Source organism: Typopeltis vanoorti, chromosome 14, assembly GCF_054136105.1.
Source record: "Typopeltis vanoorti isolate ZY-2024b chromosome 14, IOZ_Tvanoo_1.0, whole genome shotgun sequence".
NCBI classification, from domain to species: domain Eukaryota; kingdom Metazoa; phylum Arthropoda; class Arachnida; order Uropygi; family Thelyphonidae; genus Typopeltis; species Typopeltis vanoorti.
The window spans coordinates 26,456,129-26,474,649 of NC_143562.1; the positions used below are offsets into that span (position 1 = coordinate 26,456,129).

Sequence of the window (18,521 nt, forward strand, 5' to 3'; positions counted from 1 at the left end):
GTGCTGCAGTTGTAGTGCTTATGTACGAGCCGCCGCTGGTGCTGACTGAAAATACGGACTGTGTTCAATAAACAGTCTATTTGCTGGGCCGATTTTCCATATAACCTCAAGTCATCCATATACAAGAGTTGTGAAATTTTAACATTACATTTAGGAATTTCATATCCAAGTTTTGTTTGCTTCAGAATCATAGACAATGGTATCAATGAAACGTTGAAATGCAATGATGACAAGGAATCACCTTGGAAAATTCCACATTTAATGCTGATATTTCCGAATCGTTCATTATTCACTATTAAAGTTTTTTTTCATGATTTCATAGCAGCAGCCAGAAACAAACATATGTTTTTGCTAATGCCAAATATTTGTAGTGATCCAGGAGTGTGGGAGGGAATTGAATGCTTTCTTGTAGTCTGTCCATTTTTCCTCTTTTTGAATTTCTGAATTATTATTATTATTATTATTATTATTATTATTATTATTATTATTATTATTATTATTATTATAACGGGTTTCTCTATGTTGCAGTGTTCTTCTGTCGCCGTTACTTTAATGAGGTAGAAATAAAGATTATACTTTTCCTTTCTATGTAGTAAAAAATAATTTATAAAATCTATTTATGAAGCCAATTGGCTCTTTATCTCAGTAATTTATAATTTTTTTTTTTTCAGCTATACACTTTTCGTTTTACTTCTTCTTAGTTGTTCAATAAGAATAGTTAAGAAGAAAAAGAGAAAGTGCAACACAATCAATGATATGTAAATATTTAAAGTCGTTGGATGTAAAAGAATAACCATTTCAAATTGTTTCATTAATACACACAGAAAACTATTTGGATCAATTAGACCTGGGATCGGGCAGCGACCTCACCCGAGGGATATTGCTGTGTTTATCAAGAAATCGTCGCGGGAAGTTTTTAAACTGTGAAATTAGTTTCTTGTGATTAAAATGAATTCGTCAAAGGAGAAGATCAGTAATGTAGAAGCTCTTCAAAATCAAGGCATGTGCTATTTAAATAAGTAGCGTCTTTCTAATTATTGTCTAGTTATCAGTATAAACTTATATAATATCTATTTATAATTTTTTCCTAAATTTATTTAAATAATATACAAACATCAGAAGACTGAATGAAGACTAGAGGTCGTACTCGTCAACCTGCTTTGATCTTTTAAATCAAGCACTGTGGGTGAGCCGTGTGTAAGGTTGAAAAAAGTGATGGTTGTAAATAATTTAATTAGCTTTCAGCCATCAGTGAGAAATAGGTTTATTATTATCAAATAATAAACCATGGACACCTACTATTCAACTCTCCGTCTCCACCACAACACTGAACCTGTACTACCAAATCTTAACTTTATTATTATCAAATAATAAACCATGGCAGTTATTAGCAACAAGAAGTTAGTTTTAAAATCTTGGAACTGTGGTGTACTGTTTTGTTAAATTTTCACTCAAAAAGAAAAGATCTGGTAGTGCTTGAGCTGAATGCCAAATTATTTTAAAATCATCATGCTCATATCTGATATGGCATTTAGAGAAGTTGTCAATAGGTTGTACCTGAATTTCGCAATGCTGAAAGAGAAACTTCTTTTTGTTTCCGAATTCGAATACTGGTATAATGTCTACATAATAATCGTGATCATTAAGCTTTCTTTTTATGCTACTAATTGTTTTTTGTACCATTCGTTTTAATCACATTGATATGATGCAATATTGGAAGGATATATTCCTCTGTGTGTTCTCCGACCGTTTTGCCCGTTATGTTGGAAAAAAGTGATAATAATACAGGAAGAAAAAATCCTGTCTGGCTAACGCACTTCCAGTTGAAAAAAGACCGTATAAAGATTCGTCTCATTATAGCTCCTTTGGAGATATTTTGGAATGTATTCATTGGAAAATTCTAAATTCCTTAGTAGATAAATCAGTCACTTCTGTGTAATAATTTTTGGAATAGTACATCTGGTCAGTACCCTAGAAAAACACTTATTTTTGAAATTTTATTTAAAAAATTAATTAATGTAAATAAATAAAATTATAAGCATCTGGAAACAAGCATGATACACTCACAATTATATGCATTGATTATTTAACTTGAACTGTATCCTAATAAGATACAGTCTTATGATAACAGTGAGTCATGTGAAATGCAAAGCTCAGCAGAAAACAAGCAAGGAAGTAATTCTGTAGTTAAAAAAATAAAAAGAGGAAGTGCATTTTGCAATTGCATTTTTCTATAATGACAGCATTCATTTTCAAAACAAGAGAATACAGAACTTTATTTATTTATTTTAACATATTATTATTATTATTTGTGACACCTCCAAGGAGTCTGAAGACCCATCGTGGGAAGAAACCTACTGTTCAACTCTCCGTCTCCACCACAACACTGAACCTGTACACTGCCAATCATCTACATCAATGCCATCTACTGCCCACCACCACAACTAACATTTTTTTTGTCTGTATGTCTGTAAATTGCATGTGTTCTGAAGGGCCGATTTGTCTGTATGCAGGATGAAAAAACCCTGTTACCTCCGTATGAGATTGGCTAACTTACCTTCAATTGAAAAAGTATATATATATATATATATATATATATATATATATAAAATGTACTGCGCATAATTTTATTTATAGTATTGGTCTACTAAAATGGCTCAGTTATAGAAAAAAAAAAGGAAAGAAAAATATTATGCCAGTAAGACTGAAATAATGAAAAAAAAATTCTTATATATATATATATATTATTTTGGCAAGACAGACAAATCTATTGAATTATGCATGGAGGAACACATGAGGGACATTGCTTACAAGAGACAGCGAGCCAGTGCCTTATCAAGCCATATCAGATGCCAGGAGAATGCTACCTGCCAGAATGTGTTGTGGCAACTATGAAGTTTGGTGGAGAAGAAATCATGATCTGGGGCAGTTTTTCATGGTTCAGATTGCCCTTAGAACCACCAACAGGGAATTTTAATGCTGTGACCTATAACGACATTCTAAACAGTTCTGTGCTTCCAGATTTACGGCAACAATTCAGTAAAGACTTTTTCTGTATCAACATGACAGTGCACACACAAAGCAAGGTCTGTGCAGGAATGGTTTGATGAGGTAGTTGTTGTTGTTGGAGAACTTGACTGGCCTGTATGGAGTCTTAATCTTACCTCGTTGAACTGTGTGATGAATTGGAATGCTGATTGTTAGCCAGGCCAAATCACTTGATATCAGCGACCTACCTCTAATTCTCTTCTGGAAGGGAATTACTGTAGTAACATACCAATCTAGTAGAAAGACTTCCTGGAAGAATGAAGGCTGTTACAGTTGTAAAGGGTGAACCAACTTCATATTAATGCCTTTCGTATTAGAGTGAGTTGGAATGAGCAGGCATCTGGATATACCAGAAATACTATTTTTTTTGTTCAGTTTTACCACAACAAATGATGTGATTGAAACAGTTTGAGAGATTTTAATAGCAATGCTAAATACCTCATTTTATTAAATTCCATCAAGCTACAGTGGAATTATTGGCACATGCAATTGCAAGATGTTTTATCTCTATCAGTGGACTGATGGAAATCAAAATTGGAGTGGTTTTACATTATTCCTGGACTCTGTCTGGAAAATATTTTCCAGGCCGGATTCCAGCAGAGTGACAGTAAAACTATTTCACATTTCTTTACATACAGTTAATTATTATTATTATTAGCATCTGACCTCATGTGGAGTCAGAGATTCATTGTGGGAGCCACACACTATCACATGCAAAGGCTCATCCAGCTGTGCCTTAAACTGTTTCAGTGTCTACATTCACAACATACTCAGGCAATGCATTCCACTCACCAACCTCTCCATGCAAAGAACCTGCTTCTCACTCCTCTGCTCACACCCACCTTATACAGTTTCCAGGTGTAAAATCTTTCTCTTTTATTTTATTCTTATTATTTTACTCTATATTTAGTCTATATTCTCTTATCTTTACCTCTTGATTATTCTTAATTATACTAAAACTTTATCTTCAATCTTAATTCTCTTAACTTCAATATCTCTCTTGGCCGATCTATACTTACAAGAACGATGCTAGTGATTTGTGGGACAAAGGAATTACTAATGGCAGATACCTATTCCTTTGTCTCCCACTGGTTCTAATTCCTTTTTCGGATTCAGGGAAAATTTATTTTTCACTGCTCCACCCCGAATCCTAGATTAACAGATAGTGTAGAATCGAGGAACCAGAACACAGTTTAGCATACAATCTTACGTTACTAAGAGTTACGTTTGCAGTCGTAGCCTCTCTATAAATTAATCTCCCACTGTGGTCCGTAATTTATGAGCAAGTGCAACAGAGAAGAAAATCAGGCAAGTCATCAGTTAAACAAAAGAAACAAAACATTTAATTCAATTGAAACATTATACATTCTATGAATTCACTCTTAATAAGTAATCTGCAATTGCTAATGACTAAGCATTAATTACTCAGATTCTTTATATCTGTCTTAGCATGCATGACAAAGAACTTCAATTAAGGCTTACAAATTACACTTGAAGAATTAATTAATTAATTAATCACACCTATTCATTAAAGCTAAGGACATTTATTAGCTGATAGCTTCATGTGCTCTTATATAATTTCTTCCCACAAAATTCTCATAACCTTTTCTATCATTAAAAGACAATTCTAAGGCACCACGTGCTCTTAATTAATTTACTTAACAAATACTCAAAATTCTCATTACTTTATCATTCAAAGAAAACTTTCTCTAAAGTCCTTCCTAAAGTTTACATACATTCTTCTAATACACATATACACATAATCAAATATGGATTGTATGTTACCAATTGCTGGGGAATTATCTGGCCACTTTACATATCTCGTCTGGACAATCACTTTCGACACCACGTTCCTTCTGCTTTTTCTGAGGTATTCTTCAAGGTTTCAATCTGCACTTACTTCTGCCGCCGAAAATAGGTAGACGTTGTTCCATGGTGAACTCGTTCAACATCATAACGACATCTCCGTAAGCATCGATGGATACCTTCTGCTGGGCTGGTCGCCGACCGGTAATTTGATGGGAAATCTACGGCAAAGTTCCTCCGTCCTTGTCTCGAATCTGCGAGGAACAAGGGGACGCCACGAGGAGGCTACATACACATCAGCAAGACCGCCCGAAAACTCCGGAGCGCAACTCCACACAAGAGCAAGAGTAAAAACTCCGCCTAAAGAACCAGAAGCACAAGAGCACAAAAAGAGTTTCCTTGGCGCTGCACGACTTTTTAAATTGCCCGCCACACGTTCACTCCATGTCATCGATTACTCCGCCCATTTTTCTCAGTGTCACCTCACATCACCCAGTACTGCGCGCCACACACGGAAATCTTAGCCTACTCTTCTGCGCGTATGAGCGGGGAAGGGGGACTTATTTGCTTATGAAAAGGTGCACCTGTACTCTATGATGCACGTGTTTCGATTCCGGCCATTTCTATTTAATCGGATTATCTCTTTCACCCAGCAATTTATAAGTACTTACACTTAAGCAATTTAGCAATTATCAATACTTTATAATATCACATATTAAATGAAGAATTCTCAGCTTAGTAATATTTTAGTGAAATTTACAAGAGTCTAGTATATTCTGGTACATCAATAATTGATTCAAATTTGCAAGCCCATGTTAAGTCTGAAGGAAACGTAAATTAATTTAATTTTTGATTAATTCAGAACTTAACACAGGGATCGCCTCTTGTTCTATCCATTCTCCCATTCTATGCAAAATCTCTTCCATGTCAACCTGATAACAATCCCTGACTAGCATATATGTCTCAATCATATCCACCCTTCTCATGAGGCTTTGCAATTTCATTCTTTCAATCTGTCCTTGTACTCCACAGATCATTGACCATCTTTGGGAATCTTCTCTGGACTCTTTCTAACATATCCTCATCATTATGAAAACCAGGTGACTAAATGTGTGCACAATAATCCATATGAGGCCTGATCAAGGCCTTATGCAATGCCATCATAACCTGTTTGATTACCGGTAGTTTCTGACTTTACAAGTTAATTCTTTCCTAACACACTCTCATAAAGCAAAATTTATTTTCCATAGACATATTGTTAAAAACAGGAATTACATTCTTAATAATCAACAAAACAGTAGTTTGATGGTTTAAACTATTAAATATTTATTTAAATGTTACTTTATTTATTAAAACTATTGACAATAGTTTAATCGCTTAAACTATTATTCTTAGTCTTTATGTGAAATATTACCTAAAGATCTTTAACAGTCATTTCCAACTGCATATTTGCTTATGATCTCATTTTGCTTCTGCTATTATTCCTTTTTGCTTTCTTCTTTTTCTTGTTTTAAGTTTCAGCTTGTTACACATCTCCAATACTTTGATGCAGACAGTCTGTTCATCACTTCCTGCTACCAATTTTTTTTGCTCCTTTTTGCTGTTTCTTTTTATTAACATCATTCTCAGTAGTAATACAGAGGGTGATGTAACCTCACTTTGGGCATGGATGTTTTTAAGCTGGAGATGAATTTCAACATCTGGCACGAGACCACTTCCTGCTTATTCGAGGCCTGATGTGGCTTGTCATGTTTAGTCTGTAGAGCAAGATTATATAAAATAAAAAAATAAAATAATTAAAAATAAATAAACCATTCATCAATTGGAAGCACTTTAAAAATTAAGCTGCTTTAGGATGGAGGTCACTGGATTATAAAATTTCTCTGTCACTTTACATTCACAAACATTCGTGCTTGCAGTGGGATTCAAATCCATACCTTTTGTGGGAAGGTGGAAGCACTATCACCTCTTAGCCAGTCAGACCAAATACTGAAAACACCTCAGCAGAATTGAACAATCAGCATAAGGAGATCAATGGAAAATAAGTGGAATTAACAAGGGAATTAAAGAAGTACCTTACAAGTACCTTGTTTACATAATTGGTGTTATTGTAAATAAGAAGACTAAGACAGGTGAAGTGCTAAATAATAAGCTTATTTACTCATGGAAATTAAAAATAGCTATATTACTCTACATTAAACACGACAGTAAACTGTGATTCTTCAAGCAATATCAGGGGTCCCCTGATATTGCTTGAAGATTAGGTGTCCTCCAAGAAATATCGGAATGTTGTTGCTGATCATGTTCATCCTGCAATGTTGACTTTTTTTCCCCAGCAGATGATGGTTGTTTCACGGACGACAGCGGTACTGTCCATGCAAGAATTGTTCAGCAAGCATGACAGCAATTTCCACCATCTTCCCTGACCACCACATAGCCAGGATCTGAATCCCATTCAGAAAGTTTGTGACATATTAGGAAAAAAACAGATCTGGAAGCAAAGTTCTCTTCTGTTAAATCTGAGCCAGTTAAAGGATTGTCTGGTGAATGACTGGTATGTTGTAGATGGAGATGCAATCCAACACCTTGTAGAATCTATGCTAAACCATATATGTGCTTTAATTAGCACTAAAGGTGGTCCAACATGGGTTTTAAAGTAAACAAAAGATATATAATGCAAACCTGCTCTTGATTATAACCATTTTAAAGGTGAAATATATTTCTCATTTTGGCATAAAATAACATTCCAAATACACCCAATCCTATTTTTACATGGTTTTGAAATAACACAGTTGACAAAAATAAAGTAATCCTGTTAAGTATATATGTAATTTTTTAAGTATTTAATTTTTTAAATTTAAATTTATTATTTTTGTAACAAAATTTATTATTTTTAATTTTAATGTTATTTTCATATTGTGTTCATATTATATATTTTCATATGATGTTCATCTAAATTCAAAAATGAAAATTTATAAGAAATTTCCGAGTTGTATCAATTTATTTCTAGCACTGTTATAGTTAAATTGAAAAAATAAACTTGAAATTTTTTTACATTAAAGTAAGTTACAATTTTTATAACATAATTTATTTAACTAATTGAAAATATTTCCTGCCAAAAGATTTCAGTAATGAGGATTAACCATCACCACTAACTGCTAATTTAATTCTTGAAGGCCTTCAGTTGGCAAATAAATTGCAAAATCAATTTCGGATTAATAATCCCATAATCGAATGAGCTGTTAAATTCCAATCAGATCTGAACTCTTGTACGGGTTGCTATAAGGAGTTATACAATGAACTCTCCAAATTAGGATCACAATGATCTGTTACCGAATTTACTGTTAAAATAAATCAACCTGCACCTGCAAATATACAGTGCCTCAAAAGGTTTCTAATATAAGAGGAAATCAATCATCAATGAATGCAGATGAAGGTGATGTACAAAACATTTCCTTAGACAAAAGTGATTTTGTACCAATTCAACACAAGAGGATGCGCTTTCCATCAGAAAGCGACTTGGAATAAAAAACCATTATTAAATCCTATTTTCATGTTTCTAAATTGTGATATTTTTTTCTTTTTGAATTTGAATTTTTGTTTTATTTTTATTTCTACAAGATTGAGTGTTTTTTAAAAATACTGAAATAAAAATTGATTTATGTTTTTTAAATAAAATATTTATGGATATGCTCAAATAAACAAAATTTGTATTTCCTTTACCAAGATTACTAATTTTTGAAATTTCTTTGAAGTTCTGGAGGCTATATAATATTTTTCTATATACAGTATATACTGGACATTCATATTCAAAAATTCATATTCTTTGGAATGTATATACCATGTAAAAACAGGATTAGGTGTATATATAAATATATAGTGTGTGTGTGAAAACAGGATAGGGTGTAGTGTATATATAAATATATAGTGTGTGTTGAAAGTTTATTTTTCACTTGGTTAGAGTATAATAAATTTAGTTTAATCCTTTATCCAAGTGTGAGCAAACAAAGTTTGCACCTGAAAGTATCTTCAGGACAGGGGTAAGGTGGTACAACACCAGGGAACTCCTTGCAAAGGTGGAGCAAGCTACCAACACTCCTATCTCAGCATCTCCCATAATGCAAAACACATCTCCTTGTGGATATATCTAATGTTATGCATTAAGGGAAGGGCCACAACCCAGACTAGTTTCAACCTTTATTGAGGTCTCTTCAGTGGGAGCCAGGCCCAAGTGGAGATACCATGCAGAAGCATTAGCAGGTCATCTCTACCTATAGGAGTTGCCAAATGGTGTGCCACCCTTTTTTAATAAATTACTCTAGATTAAACCAGCCAGTGGAGGAATACAAGCATTTTACAGACAAGAATACTTGGGGGGGGGTATAGGGGTATCTGCCTTATCCTTGTATTACAGTTAAGAAATCCAAGGCTACTTGGGAGGCTGTGGGTTCTTAATTAAGTGCCTCTGAAAGCCACTGATAGGTGGATATATATCTAGTCTATAATATAAAATGATAAGCTTTTTTTTGTAACGTTTTTGTGTCATGTTTTTTGTCAAGTTATTTGGAACATTTTGAAACTCAGGGGCTAGCCTGAGCGTCGAGTCATCAGAATTCAAGAAGAACCGGCCTACCAGTCTGGAACTCGGGGGGGGGGGGGAACTGTAGGTGCCACGGGGGTGGAACCCCCCTTTCAAGTCTTCAAAATTCGAGTCATTAGAATTCAAGGAGAACCAGCCTACCAGTCCAGAACTCGAGGGGGGTTGGGCACTGTAGATGGCGGGGGGAACCCCACCCTTTCGAGTCTTCAAAATTCGAATCATCAGAATTTAAGGAGAACTGGCCCCCCCCCAGTTCCAGCCTACCAGTCTGGAACTGGGGGGGAGAGCCAGGGGGTGGAACCCCTTTTCGAGTTTTAAAAATTCTAGTCATCAGAATTCAAGAAGAACTGGTCTACCAGTCTGGAACTCGGGGGGGTGTTGAGCGCCAGGGGGATGGAACCCCCTTTTCGAGTTTTCAAAATTCCAGTCATTAGAATTCAAGGAGAACCGGCCTACCAGTCCGGAACTCAGGGAGGTTGGGTGGTGTAGATGTCGGGGGGGGGGGGGCGGAGCCCACCTAGTAAATATATATAATATGTCATACTAACATACTATTACTACTAATAATAATATTAATAATGCTATTAATAATATTAATATTAATATTAATAAAAATCTTTATCTGAAAAGGATAAAAGTGGGATATCATAGGAATTTTAGAAACTCACTGGACAGGAGAAGGATGCTTAAACATACCAGAGGGCAAATTATTCTATTCAGGAAGAAGCGACAATGTACATAGAGAAGGAGTTGCAATCCTAATAAAACAAGATCTTACTGCACGTGTAACAGATATTAAGCCTATCTCATCCAGAATAATAGGAATTAGACTAAAAGCCAAAGAAAAAGAACTACACATACAGGTTATCCAGATTTATACCAGATGCAAGTCACAATGAAGAAGACATCAAACTATTCTACAATGATCTCCAAAAAGAAATAGATAATACAAACTACAGAGACATCTTACTCATAATCGGAGATTTCAACGCTAAGATCGGAACTTTCAGAGAAGAGCTAAAAGATATAATGGGGAAATTTGGAATTGGAACCGAAAATGAAATGGGAGAAACTATGCTCAATTTCTGCAAAGAAAACAACCTTGTCATCTCAGACACAAAGTTTTACCATAGACCTAGTTTTAAATACACCTGGACCTCACCAGATAGAGAAATACAAAATTATATAGATTATATCCTAATTAGAAGTAAATGGAAAACCTCAGTCAAAAACATAAGAAAGCTCAAAAGCCTAGATCTGGATGCAGACTATGAACTCTTCTCTGCAAAAATGCAGATAAAATTCAAAATGAACTATAAAAGAAATAGAATTGATAAACTCCACATGGAAAAGTTAAAAAATAACCAAATAAGATTAGACTACATTAGGAAAATTGAAGAAATAAATAGGACAAACAGATGAAACCAAAAACTTTTGGAAAACAGGAAAAGAAATATTAATTAACTTGGCAAGGGAAACTTTAGGAATTTATAAGAGACCCAATAATAAATGGTTAACATCTGAAATATTAGAAAAATGTGAAGAAAAAAGAAAACTAAAAACAAAAATAAACAGACATACCTCAGAAGAAAACAAGAAGAAATACAAACAACTCAAAAATGAAATTGATAAACTCTGCAGACAGGCTAAAGAAAACTGGCTAAACAAAAAAGCAGAAAAATGCAATGAGGTATATAAGCACCATAACTCAAACACATTACATAGCACAATTAAAGAAATTACAAAAAATGTTTCACCACTACTGCTAACAATGATCAACCATCAGGGCGAGGAAACAGGAAATTCAAATGCCATAAAGGCAATATGGATGGAACACTACCAAGAAACCTTTAAGAATGAAAGCAGTAACAAAGCCCCACACTAACTCAAGACATGACACTTAATGATCCTTCCATCGGAAGTGGAGAATTCTCTAAAGCAGGGGTCTTCAACCTTACAGACAGTGCGGGCCTCATTAAAAATTTCAATGAAGCCCCTGGGCCAATAAGCTATACTGCAGTATTTAGAATTGTAAGATGCTTTCCAGATTCATAAGGGACGCTATGCAATAAAATCCTATAAAAATAAACAAACTCGGCTTTAAGAGCGTAGGTACGAGTCAGGTTCATGATAAGTAAATGCAATTAGTACTTGAAAAAAGATAATTTAATGAAGAAAACATTCATTTTTTACAGTGTCAATGGGCAACTTGGCAATGTTTTTCCTTGACTAGCTTGTCGAAGTTGGCATCAGTGCTGGAAGTCACTATATGCAGAGTAATCTTGAGATGTTGGTCTGTAATCTGAGTTCTTGTCTTGGACTTCACATGCTTCATTCTGGAGAACTGCTCACATAAGTATGTGCTTCCTAACAAAGCGTACATCTTCAAAGCATGCCGGCAAAGATTAGAGAATGCATCTTCAGAAATGTAGTCTTTGTAAAATGTAAGCAAGGGCACATTGAATAATTTTTCTCTCAAAGAAGAGTTGTTTCGGAGTTCAAGCAGCTCCATTTGTACTTAGCTTTGCATTTTGGCAGCATTGACACTGAATGGCATTGAAAATAAATCTAAAGAAGACTGTTCATTACGAAAATCACTAAATCTCTCTTCAAACTCACTTTGCAACACAGCTACTTTTGTAGCATATTCATCAAGAGACAAACAGTTGGATTCAGCGAGAAGCTGAAAATGAGTTAAGTCTTTTTTTACGAGTTGTGCCTCCCAAAGTTTGAGTTTGGCCACAAAAGCTTTGATGGGATCAAACAGAGTGTGCACCAGTTGATCTTTGGATTGTAGCCTCGTATTTAGGTCATCATATGCAATGAGATGTCAGTCACAAAGGCAAAGTCTGTCATCCACTTTGGATCATTAAATTCTGCATTTGGATTCCTCTTGGTTTAAGAACCTTCCCTCTGCTCAACCAACGCACATCACTATAATAAACCAAATCGCCGTGATCTGCTTCGCACTCTTGAGTCAAAAACTCTTGGAATTAATGAAGATGCAATCCTCTTGCCCTAATAATGTTGACAACAGTCACAATAACTTTCATGACATTCTCAAATTCAATAGTTTTTGTGCACAAATTCTCCTGATGGATTAAACCGTAGTAATGGACGAAATCTTTTCCTTCTAGTTCCAGTTCTTTCCCACCATAGCAGGGGCACCATTAGTTACCACACCCTCGAGGTTGGTTAAGTTGAGGTTGAAACACTGGAGTGTTTTCTTGGCGGCTTCAAGAATATCAGTGCCTTGCATCATTTCCTTCATAGGTTACAAGTGCTAGCAGTTCTTCTGTCACATTGAATTGTTGATTAATGCCACGGACAAAGATAGCCAGTTGTGTGTTGTATCCTTCACATCTGTGCTCTCATCTAAAGCAAGTGAATATGATGTAAATTTGGACGACCCTTTTTTTTTAAGATCCTTCAATGTCATTGGCAAGTTCTTTGATGTCATGCTACAGTTATCCCAGACAAACTCGGTTTTTTAAACACTTCCTTATTATTTGGGCACAGAATAACCCTAGCAGCAATGAGACACTCTTTAACAAACTCTCCGTCCAAGAAGGCTTTTGATTTTTTAGCAATTTTTTCAGCTATTACATAACTTTGTTGCATGCTTTGCTCTCTTTCCTCTACCAAGGCTTCGTGTGGCTTTGTCCACACGAAGCCACCCTTGAAAGTGATCGAAATTGGATGTATGCTTTGTCTCATAGTGTCGTTTTATATTGTATTCTTTTGATACTGACACTGACTCATGACAAATTAAACACACTGGCTTATCATCGATTTGGCACAAAAAAGTACAAATTGGTCTATCCACTTTTCATTAAAAACCTGACAAGAATCACTTGATTTACACTTTTTACTTGTAGATGCCATAGTGATGGAAGGTGAATCCAAAATGGCCGTGTAACAGTTATTATCCACTGAATATGTCTCACACTAACGAAAAAAGTCTGGCAGCATAAAACCACAATAGGATATGGCTGATGACGAACCTACATGCACTTATACACGAATATCACACTGTTCACGAATGACTGTGGATGAGATCCTCTTGTATTTATATGAAAATAACGACGTATCAAGAACCTTCGAGATGTATCTGGAAGGCACTAGACAGTGCACTCGAATGAACTACTGCCTCAGCCATCTACCTGCGACGTTAGTACTAGTACTTAAGTACTGCTTGGCCCTGGTAGATGGCTGAAGAAGTATGTCTATTTAATATTTATTTTTATAGGATTTTATGTAAAGTATCATTTATGTAAAGTATTTTATGTAAAACACAGCGTTCCTTTTGAATCTGGAAAGCATCTTACAATTCTAAATACCGCAATATAGCTTAGTGTCCCACAGGCTTCATTGAAATTATTTTTTATTTAATCGTGTTTTAATGTTAAGTAGTTATTTTTTCAAAATGGCCGGCAGGCCACTGCAAAGAGCTCCACAGGCCATGCGTTGAAGACCCCTGCTCTAATGCAAGTGAAATGTGACAAAGCACCAGGGATAGACCAAATTCCATCAGAACTCTGGAAAGAAGGAAAGCAAACAACTTTAAAATTCCTTACCACCCTTTTCACCAAGATCTTTAAATCAGGAGAAATACCAGAAGATTAGAGAACAGGAATTATCATACCAATTTAGAGGAAAGGTGATAAGAAAAATTGTAAAAACTGCAGACCAATCACATTACTCAGCCATGCTTACAAAATATTTACAACTTACAGAACAGAATAAGAGCACATATGAGATCATTCTTAGTGAAGAACAGGCAGGCTTCAGAAAGAATCACTCCACATTGGATCAGATCTTCATAATACAAAGACTAGCAGAATTATACTGGGAACATAACAAAAATATCTATTACTCAGTTAAGGGGATAAAAATCCCTTATTGTTTTTCAGCCGGTAAGCGAAACTACGATCTGAACGTTTCATGCCGATGAACTGTCAGCGTATCCAAGCGTAAGTGACCACTTGGTAGTTTTTATCCCCTTAACTGATCAACCTCGCCAGAAAAAAATAGCCGTTTGGCTTTTCATCTTAGTTATAATATCTATTACTGTTTTATAGATTTTAAACAGGCATTCGACTCAGTAAACAAAGTAACCTTATTAAGAATATTAAAACAGAAACAAATTGATGAAGATACCCTAAACTTCTTAGAAAAATATTATAGTCTCACAGAAGCAATAATTAAATTCAATAGTATAACAACAGTTAAAATAAACGTCAGTAAAGGAGTAGCCCCCAGGATGTCCCATCTCCCCATACCTTTTTTAACATCTACCTAGAGGATATGGTTAACCAAGCCTTGGAAGGAGAAAAAGGGGTCATCCTAAATGATTATAACCTTAATAACATAAAGTATGCAGATGACATTGTAATTGCAGACACAAAAGAAAAAATGGTGAACCTAATAACCAAACTAAACAATACGGCTAAAGAATACAACATGACCATAAATACAGACAAAACAGAAATCTTGATAATTGGAAAAAATGAAGAAAAACTAAACTTCTCCTTGAATGGATCAACAATTGAACAGGTAAAACAATTCAGCTCTTTAGGATCAGTAATAACAGAACACCTAGATACCATGACCACTATTAAACATAGAATATCGACTGCATGGGCATCATTTAATAAGCTAGGTAAAATCTTGAAAAATAATAAAATCTCCAAACTTCTAAAAATAAAATTATATAATGCAATTATAATACCCACTGTGCTATATGCTTAAGAAACTTGGACACTCCAGAAGACAGAGATATGAAAACTTGAGGCTTTTGAGATGAAGTGTCTCAGAAAAATAAATAAAACAAAATGGACAGAAAAGAAAACAAATGAAACTGTAAGACAAGACCTAAAATATACAGACTCATTAATCGAAAAGATCAAAAGAAGACAATTTCAGTGGTATGGACATGTCTAGAGAATGCCATCAAAAAGACTACCCAACCTTGCTCTGTATGCAAGAATAAAAGAAAAAAAGGAACACCAAGAACTAAATGGATAACAACAATAAAGGTCAACTCTAGATTACAAACATATAGACAGCTTACCAGCCACGCAAGAAACCGAGACTCCTGGAGGTTGTTGTGGAAACATGGAAGACTCAACCCATCCCCAATGGAAGAGGATAGTAAGTAAGTAAGTATTAATAAAAATCCACTAACATTTCATAATGTATAGTACATTAGGACCATGGGTGAGCTAGAATTTTTTTTTTCCTATTTTTATTAAATTTATATACATTTATATAAATTTATATACATTTATTATTTATTTATTTTTACATAGTCTGAAAATCCCTCTCTAGAGACCAAACACAGAACTTTTTCAAACTAAGGGAGGTCTCCAATAAGCTGGATAATGGTATGCCAGGCAATGAAATTCATCTCCCGCTTAAAGACAATCATAAACATCCATGCCCATGGCTGGATTTGAACGTGTGAATTGTAGGTTGGAGAGTGAATACATTACTTGTCCAACCAGGTGTCTTTTGGAGACTGAGGAGACAGTTCAATTTCTACTGGTAGCCATTCAGAAACAGCTGGCCCAGGACTATTACTAATTATGAATGGCATCTGATGATGAGATGGTCCTTTCGTGATTAATAACCTAACAATATATTTATTGTCTGAAATCATGTGTGATTTAAAGTCGGTTTTCTTGAGTTTAAGGGATGAAAAACCCATGTTTCTGGGAGAAAAAAACCTGCTTGCTTATGCTCGAGATTGACTTACTCAGGAACTAGTTGAAGAAAGGGTTAGAAAATGTTCCTCTAGTCAGGGACCAGATTTGAAATGAGAACAGCTTTCTTTAGGTGGCCTAGTGTTATGGGAGCAACCATCACTTCCACAGGACTACCCAGGCTTACTACTACAACTAATAATAATATATAATACTAATCACACATTTTTTTACTTTCAGATATCCCACAAGATCAAGGATTTCTGTCATTCTTGACATCTCTACCAGAAGTAAGCAGATTTCAGTTTTAAAGATCAGATTTAAGTGCTTTTTATTTTCATTTGAGTGGATTAAGGAGATGTTATGTGCATGATGTTATTATTTTTTTAATTTAATCACCCAAATGGACACATGGATAAAATATATCAAAAATGGAAGTGCCATACCCAAGGTTTTTCCAATAGTATCCAAAGTTTACATTGACTTCGTGGACACTTCACATCCATGTAATTATTGATGTTTAAACATGTCAAGGTCAGTTCAGTGGTTAATAGTTTGAATCTATGTGAAATATTCCTGTAACAAAAAATATTATTATTATCAGAGACCTCAAGAGAGTCAGGAACTCATTGAGGGAGTCAGTAGATCAACCACACCAGATGTCGTACCTTCTGATAAACTCATTCATATTAGATGCACTCACTCTTCAACAGGCAGTTCGTTAGTATATGTACCATAGGGAGATCTCCATATATATCTTGCTTTTTCTTTTTGCTCATAAAAAGTGTTTGTGATTATCAGTTTGTTTTAAACAAAACTCGATACTTCTATCACCTGTATAATTTCTTATGGCATATCCATATAGGCTTATAACAGAACTTATTCTTTCCTTTCCTATTTTGTCATTCTAGTCTCCCATAATGTTTTTTACTCCTTTGATATCTCGGATCCAAGCAAACTTATCTGAGTAAACTTTTCTATATTATATATACTGTATGAATGTTAGGAGAAATATAATTTACTAGAAATTTACTAGAAAAAAGAAATGTTGATTTTATCTTTCAGTCGTGTTGTATTATGTTTTATAGTATAGGTAGGTATGACAGTTTTTACCTAAATTTTGTGACTTATGAAATTTGTTATCACATTACTGTATGTTTTGGATAGCTAAAATGTGATCATAAATTAAGAAAGTAAGTTGTTTATTATTTTAACGGTATAATAGAACACAGAAACTAAGTAAATAATTATTTTATTAACTTGATGCTGATATTTCGCTGGTATTATAACCAGCATCTTCAGGGCACAAAAACACTGTTTGTCACAATACGCGAGACTAAAACAACATGGTGTACTTAAACAAAATTGTAGCAGCAACACAAAGACTAGAGTCCTGATTTTAGCGCCCTCTACCTGAAAAAAAAAAAAAAAAAACGCTATCATATATTACTAGAGTCCTAGAAAAGTGCTAGTTTTTTCTTAATATGACTGTCTCCCAGATCTTCGGCAAGTTAATACAGCCATATTTGTTGAGATTTGGAGTATGTTTTAGGGCTTCTGTCGCCTCTAAGAAAAATCGCCCTAAAACACACTCCAAATCTCAACAAATATGGCTGTATTAACTTGCCGAAGATCTGGGAGACAGTCATATTAAGAAAAAACTAGCACTTTTCTAGGACTCTAGTAATATATGATAGCGTTTTTTTTTTTTTTTTTTTTTTTTTTTTTTTTTTTTTTTTTTTCAGATAGAGGGTGCCAAAATCAGGACTCTAGTCTTTGTGTTGCTGCTACAATTTTGTTTAAGTACACCATGTTGTTTTAGTCTCGTGTATTGTGACAAACAGTGTTTTTGTGCCCTGAAGATGCTGGTTATAATACCAGCGAAATATCAGCATCAAGTTAATAAAATAATTATTTACTTAGTTTCTGTGTTCTATTATACCGTTAAAATAATAAACAACATGTTCGACAAACACATAAGTCTGTCCACACGTTTAAGAAAGTAAGTGTTGTAGTTTTTTCCTACCAAAATATTGCATTCTATTTATTTATATAGTTATTTATTTTTATATTTTTGTAACCATAAAATGTATGTTTTCTTGCAGAAATCATCAACAACTTTCCGTTTCTTTAACAGAGGTGTAAGTTGTTTATAACAGACTTTGTGAATATTTTCCTCATTACAGTTCATAATTTGAATTTATTAAAGAAATATTTTGATAATATTTGTTTTTCTTTTGTAAGGATTATTATACTGTCCATGGAAGTGATGCACTGTTTGTTGCCAGAGAAGTTTTCAAAACCATTTCAGTTATAAAATACATTGGATTTGGTTAGTAATACTAAGATTTGAATATATAGGA

General features: G+C 34.5%; 1 protein-coding gene across 1 annotated transcript in view; it reads left to right on the top strand.

Moving 5' to 3' along the window:
* Nucleotides 1-830: 830 nt before the first annotated feature.
* spel1 (DNA mismatch repair protein spel1) overlaps nt 831-18,521 on the top strand; it is a 239,999-nt gene continuing 222,308 nt past the window's right edge. The window contains exons 1-4 of the mRNA XM_090404470.1: nt 831-1,000; nt 16,399-16,448; nt 18,264-18,299; nt 18,403-18,490. Of these exons, the coding sequence (XP_090260596.1) occupies nt 949-1,000; nt 16,399-16,448; nt 18,264-18,299; nt 18,403-18,490 (226 nt within the window). The 5' untranslated portion in view covers nt 831-948. The remainder of the gene's footprint in view (nt 1,001-16,398; nt 16,449-18,263; nt 18,300-18,402; nt 18,491-18,521) is intronic.